This window comes from Malurus melanocephalus, unplaced genomic scaffold, assembly GCF_030028575.1.
Source record: "Malurus melanocephalus ecotype Western Australia unplaced genomic scaffold, MMel_1.1 scaffold_53, whole genome shotgun sequence".
Lineage (NCBI taxonomy): Eukaryota > Metazoa > Chordata > Aves > Passeriformes > Maluridae > Malurus > Malurus melanocephalus.
In genome coordinates, this window is record NW_026623285.1 from 2553772 (window position 1) to 2560714 (window position 6943).

Sequence of the window (6943 nt, forward strand, 5' to 3'; positions counted from 1 at the left end):
ATTTATTTTAAAAGMCTTATCAAGGAGCATCTCTATAAATGAAGTAATGTACAATGATACTAAGATAAATATTTGTGTTTTGAGACAATTGACTGTTTTTCTACAGGAATTTAATTTCTATGGGAATTAAAGTATGCACTTGAGAAAACTCAACTTTTTATGGAGAAAAACACAGCAGCAGTATTTGGACAGGCTGCCAAAACTATGCTATATTTAGCATGGAGCAAAAAGAAYAAATCCAACATCCAGCACACACAGTTTCTTAATATTATTATTATATTTATTCCTCATTTCTACTTAGCAAATATCAGATTATAGATACATTTATGAAACAACTTGTCCCAAAGAAGTTGCCCACATGAAAAGTCTAGTACATCCCTATGTAGGCATAATTTTWAAATAATTWTTTAAACCACAGYTTCACTTGGGGACCTCGCACAACAYATGTACATCCTTGGTGGCCAGACAAACATGAGTTAATGGCAGCAGCCAGGTTTTTGGAAATCAAGTCGTATTTCTCTTGCTCATTGTGTACTGTCATGGAAACAAATTATTTTTGTAGATTCATCCACTACAGTCCAAATGTTAGTTTACTAGTTAAATTAATATCCTGATGAGTAGACAAATAAATATCCTGAAGCAGACTCTTTTTTTCCCTCATTTTTTTTAATCTCTTCCAGGAAAGAGCAGAAAGRAGAAGGCWCAAGAGACATGCATCACTTTCCMAGTTCCTTCTTCTAAGGGTTCAAATGTTGATGATATTTTAAAATGTGGCACTTGCAGTGCATTGTGAAAAGTAAAYAGCATGGCAAAATGAAATCAATATTTTGAGAAAACGTAACAGTGTTAACTCAAGCTCCGATAGTCAAGTGGAGCTTTTTAACCAGCTTTCTCATCCACGTGGAGACATTCACTGACACCATTACACCTCTGCTCTCTTCAGATAGTTTCTCTCTAGCCCCATGCTGTAATGTCAATATTTCTAGGACCTTAGAGAGAAGTTCTAAGCATTTTCAATTGTGCAGAGTTTTAATGATTTCTACTAAAAGTATATTACCTACATAGGATGTTTATCTCATGTGAATAGCCTAGATTTTCTTAGACTGTGGACAAACTCAATGTCAAGACTAAATGACATTGTTTAAGCAGCTTCCCATCTTTGTTTTTTCCTGCCTCTTAACTCCACACCCACATTTTGCTACTTCCAGTACTCGTGTGAGTCAAGCAGAATCAAAGAAACTAAGTAGAATAAAAAACTGAGGAAAGGGGAGGAACTAGGAAAGGTTATTTTACAGGACGATCAGTTTCACAGTTCACCTTCCAGCTGTGAAACCAACCATGCCAGCTGGCTGCAGCGAGGTCAGGATKGAAGAGGGGAGGCAAGGGGTGGCAGAGGCTGCCACATCAGGCAGTGCTGACACTAAGGAAGCCCTGGTACCTCTTGAAAATATCCCAGCAGCAGCCCACTTAATTTGATGAGGGACTATTATGATCATTTTCAATCTTTGATATATAATGTGTTCAGTAATTCCTCAGCAGGAGAACAGCACTCAGTTGACTCTTCCCCAAGCTGCATGGATTCTAYGAGAGGACAGGGCAGTAAAACTCTATTTCTGCTAGAAGGATAAACATTTTGAGCACAAATTGATAGCAGATTCATCCATTTAGAAAGGGCTGTTTTTACAGTCATTCTTTAGAAAGGAGCTTACTTTAAAAAAAAGACCCAAATATATATAAATACAACTGGTAAAAATAGAGCGACATCATATTTACATTTTTCAGTCATTCAAGGTCACGGACATTTYTTTCAACCACCTGCTAGTACAGTTCCCTCCCTGCCAAGACACTGCAGACAAAGCCTAAGTATTCCTAAAGTTAGAGAACCTAGGGYTTTTTAAAAGTCAACAGCTTCATTATGTTTACTGTCTTTTTGTTGTTGCTGCTGTGTAGATCTATATGTCTACTTCTCCTAGGCTGGAACAAAGAGTCAGTTTCATTTCATTGTAGCATTCCTCCAGATGTTTGCAAAAATTCAAAGAGAAGCAGTGAATTCTTAATTAGAACAACGTGCATATGCTGAACAAGACACCCTGATAGCATTAGCCTGATAAAACTGAAAAATCCTCAGAATTGTAACTTCCAATGAGCATAAACTACTGACAAGATCCCAAACACTCATTATTTCTTAATTTACCTCATAAAGGATCAACTACTTAACTCATGTCACAGCACCTTATTAGTCTATCTTGAGAGCGGTCTACCTGTTTCAGAACTGCCTGTTTTTGTTATTTTATTGTTTGCACTATCCAAATGTATTACAAACAAAACAGGGAACATTAATATGATGAAAAGAATGATGAGACACTGTCCACAGTCCTCATGTTCATAAAATGAAGAAGTTACAGCCAATCTGCGATTGAAGAGGGATGCATTATGAGATACAATCTAAGACACCAATTTTCTTTCAGCAAATGGATTTATTGACATAAYTGATTATAACCATGTACAGCATCTATGCATCTCCCATTGGAAGAATATCCAGTGATAGAGCTAACGTTAGTGTGATACACAGCTTTACTCAATAATCCCACTGCACTTCTARCAACAAACAGTGGTGTACTCCACAATCATAAATGGCCAAAAGCACCCAGGTGTCCAAAGGAACAGAAATTTAAAATCCTCGACAAAAAAAATGAAGCATGATACTGCATTCCCTCAATTTTTATTCCATTTAGCATTGTGTCTATAGCAGTGATGAATTTTAATCTATACACTAACAACCAAGTTTGGCCACTGATATTCATGAAAACTACAGTCTGTCAAAATGAAATCCCAAAGGACTTCTTGCTACTGACCCACAAAACAAGACTTTGATTTTTCCTTTTGCCATTTAAAGGATTAAGGCAAATGAGCACTACAYTGTCTCCCTCAGAACACAAAGTCTTTTCTCTCTATTCAGTCATTGAACTCCAATTGAAGGTACCAGTTACTATGGTATCTTTTGTAAACACTTGTTCATCTGAAAAATGAAAAAAAAAAGAAAAGAAAGAGGGAAAACCCCCAGATTGCTTACTTGAAATTATGGTAATAAACAACTCATAGCCATGAACACCTCGGGTCAGCAATGAATGCATGATATTGAGACAAATGTCTCCATAGTACATTAACACTTCCTTCAAGCCATTCAGTTCCACAAGAGTTCATCTGAGGTTGCACATTAAATTCAAAGGAGCAGAAGTTGTATCAATGGTCTCAACAATTTACCAAACTCCATCTAAAACATTTGCATTTAAAGTGCAATCCCAGTTTGGGCCTCTTTAATTAGCTCATTTGTAGACCACACAGAGAGAATTATTAATGTAAACTAAACCACCATATTTTGTATAACAGAACCACATTCTGTAAATATTTAGAAAAAGGTCTGAGAAGTAGAGAGCAACTGACCATAAAATGATCAGCATTGCTCTGAAACAAAAAGCAAAATCCTAATTTTAAAAAAAACCCACAACAACCAACCAAAACAACTCAAACATTATATGCTACTGCATTAAGGGTTTAACTCTAGCATTAMTCACTCAGCTACACAAAACACATAATCTAGATTAATACACAAAATGTTTTATTTCACAGTGAGGTACATAAAGCTTCTAACTTTAGTAGGCTAAGGCTAAGAGAAAATTGCCTGTTAGGATAAAGATTGTTTCACATTCCTGAAATATTCTGACCTATTATTGTTTCTGAAGTAAGGCACCAATGATTATTTATCCATCAAGAGTTCACTTCTGCAWCTACCCATTTAGAAATGAAGATGGATTATGTGACTGTCAGTGATCTGCTGACCATCATGGACCCAGACAACTACAGCACACATTAATGTGTACAAGTACCAAGCAGTATTTATTCAAAAACAATTTTAAAATAGCTCATTTGTAAACATTCTACCAAAACCTGTTAGTTTTTCTTAGTGGTGTCAGCAAYATATTCCTGTAGAAATAACCAGTTGCATTTCTTGTTTACAGAAAAGTATGAAAGCACACACATTCAGTTTGAGTGGAAATGGCMCAGCCTTCACACTATTCAGCAAAAAACCCTACATTTCCAGCCCTCCAAACAACTCCCTGGTTGCACAGAGTTCAATTAAAAGATGACACTCGATCCAAATTTTTCATCAGGAAGAGCTGGTGCCTTGGATGGATCTGTTCAAAGCTCCTTGCACAGGGCCAAGCTGCTCACTGTAATTTGTTCCCAACTTGCAGTCGGAGGAAACTACCTGTAAAATAGCACACTTAAATTAACAGCTCTGAGTTTGCTTAAGGGAGGCACTGGCTGCTGTTGGCAGTAGCTCCTGCCGTTTGCTCCTCATGGCAAGGCACAGTTRCCGCCCGTCAGGGTTTATCCTTGGGCTGGTGATGATTCCTGACAAAAAGGCGAGGTCCCAGCAGAGGTAACCCCGTGTCACAGGCAGCCTCAGCAAGGGCGGCTGAGCGCAGCCACTGTACCGCAGCTCTGCCCCTCGGAGGCCGCGACCCGGGCCCGCACCATCCGCTCACAGTCCGCAGGCCGCGGCTGCCGGGGCCTCGGCGGCCTCAGTCGCTGAAGCGCTGCAGCAGGTGCTCATCTCCATGCCGGCCGCTGCTGCTGTCCATGAAGCGCTCGCAGGGGAACTCGATCAGGTCGGCCTCGCTGAGGGCGCAGGCGGCGGCACCGCGGGGCGGCCGGTGGGACTGGAAKCCCGAGAAGTCGGCGGAGACTCCGGTGCCCATGGAGCGGAGCGGGCGGCGTGTGGAGTAGAGCTGCCGCACGTGGACCGGGGCCGCCTTGCGATGCCGACGCCCCAGCACCTTCTTGCGCAGCAGGCGGGCGGCCCAGGCGGCCAGAGCSGCCAGCAGCAGCAGCGCGTTCACCGCCAGCAGCACCAGCGTCAGCAGCTGCTGGTCGGGGCCGCGGGGCCCGCCCGCCGCCGCCGCGGTGCCGCCCTCGGGCAGGGTGACCAGCCCGGCGCAGTGGTCCCGCGGCGCCACCGGGCACACGCGGCCGCCCAGGACGCCCTCGACGCAGACGAGGTAGGGGGTGTCCGGGCGGAGCTCCTGCAGCGTGGCCGCCGGCTCCCCGCGCTCCGGCAGGTACACGAAGCGCTGGAACTTGACGGCGGCGCCGAAGCGGTCGAAGAGSAGGCGGAATCGCGCCGGCCCCAGCAGGCGGGGGCTGCGGTGCGGCCGCACGGCCCAGCGCACCGTCACCCAGCTGGAGCCCACCGCCTCCACCGACAGGTTGTGGAGGAACAGCTTGTTGAAGTCGCAAGGGTCGGACACCAGCGGCGGCACCCCGGCGGCACCGGCCCGTCGGGGCCACGCTGCTGCACTGGGCAGCGGTGCCGGCGTGGGGCTGGCGGCYATGGGCACCCCCATCATCAGGCGGGCGGTGGAGGCGGCCGGCGGTGGCCCCGGGGGCAGCCCCGCTGCGCTGTTGTTGCCACCGAGCCCCTCGGGGGATGGCGGGGAGGGAGAGGCACCATCGGGGCAKGGGCCGCCGTCCTGCGGCAGCGCCAGCTGGGCATCCTGCAGGTAGTCGAGGTACTTGCCGGCCAGGGCGGGTGGCAGGCGGCACTGCACGAAGACGGTGAGCAGGCGGCCCTGSGAGTGCCACGCCGCCAGCCAGCGCTTGAGGCCACGAAGGCGGCAGTCRCAGCTCCAGGCATTCCCCTCCAGCTCCAGGCGGTAGAGGGCCAGGCTGGAGGCGAAGAGCTCGCCGGGGAGCGTGGCCAGTGCGTTGTCCCGCAGGCTGACCTCCCGCAAGCGGCCGAGGCGGCTGAAGGCGGCCGGGTGCAGGGCGGTCAGTGCGTTGCGGCTCAGATCCAGTGCCTCCAGGCTGTCCAGCGGCTCCAGAAGGGTGACAGGTAGGTGGCTCAGCAGGTTCCCCTCCAGGCGCAGCTCCTTCAGTGAGCCCAGTCCCCTGAAAGCATCCGGGGCCAGGTGAGACAATCGGTTGTCACTGAGTGAGAGCTTTGCCAAGTTTGGCAGGTGCTGGAAGAGCCCCCCTGTCAGCTGCCGCAGGCTGTTGCTGGCCAGCAGCAGSGTGTGGAGGGAGCGCAGCGGCCCGAAGATGTCTGGGTGGCGAAGGGAGCTCTGCTGGTTCCCTGAGAGGTCSAGGAAACGCAACTTGGCCAGGCCAGTGAAGGCACCGCGACTCAGCCAGCGGATGCGGTTGGACTCCAGGTGCAGATAGAGTAAGTTTGGCAGCCCTGAGAAAGTGGAATCGCCCAGCGAGCCCAGCTCATTGCCATCCAGTCGCAGCTTGACAAGGCTGCCGAGGCCAGAGAAGGAGGCAGCGCTCAGGCGGCCGATCTCGTTGGCGTTCACGTAGAGGATGCGCAGCTTGGCCAGGGCGCTGAGCGTGCCAGGGGCCAGCGCTGGCAGCAGGTTGTTGCCCAAGTAAAGCTCCTCCAGCCGCTCCAGGCGCTCAAAGGCCTTGGGGTGCAGCGAGCGGATCCGGTTGTACTGCAGGTCCAGGCGCTGGAGCCCTGCCAGGCGGTGGAAGTCGAAGGCGGAGATGTTGGCGATGAAGTTGCCCCCGAGGCTGTAGGTGAGGATATCCTGCGGCTCGGCAGTCTTGGGCACGGAGCGCAGGCCCCGGTTGGTGCAGAGGAGGTGCTGGTGCTGCTGGCAGTCGCATGGCTCGGGGCAGATGGGCTCGGCCGCGGGCAGCAGCAGGAGGATGAGGGGGACGGAGCCCCASAGCACCCGCGGCAGCACCATCAGGCGGACCCGGCGCGGCGCCCCCATCCCGGGACGAGCCGAGGGCTGCTTACCCCGCCGGCTTTGTGTCTCTCCGGCATCCCCTCCGCCTCCTCCGCGGCTGCTAATGGGCCCCTCCTCTGCTCCGCGCCGGGCTGAGCTCCGCGCCGGGCAGGCAGGCGCGGCGGCGGCGGCTGCAGGTCGCGGTG

The 6943-nt window shown here is 49.5% G+C and overlaps 1 protein-coding gene across 1 annotated transcript; it reads right to left on the bottom strand.

Moving 5' to 3' along the window:
- Positions 1-292: 292 nt before the first annotated feature.
- On the bottom strand, positions 293-6937 carry TRIL (TLR4 interactor with leucine rich repeats). The gene has a single exon (XM_057365515.1). It carries the CDS (start codon positions 6780-6782, stop codon positions 4587-4589), a length of 2196 nt encoding a protein of 731 aa, XP_057221498.1. The 5' UTR covers positions 6783-6937; the 3' UTR covers positions 293-4586.
- Between the last annotated feature and the right edge of the window lie 6 nt (positions 6938-6943).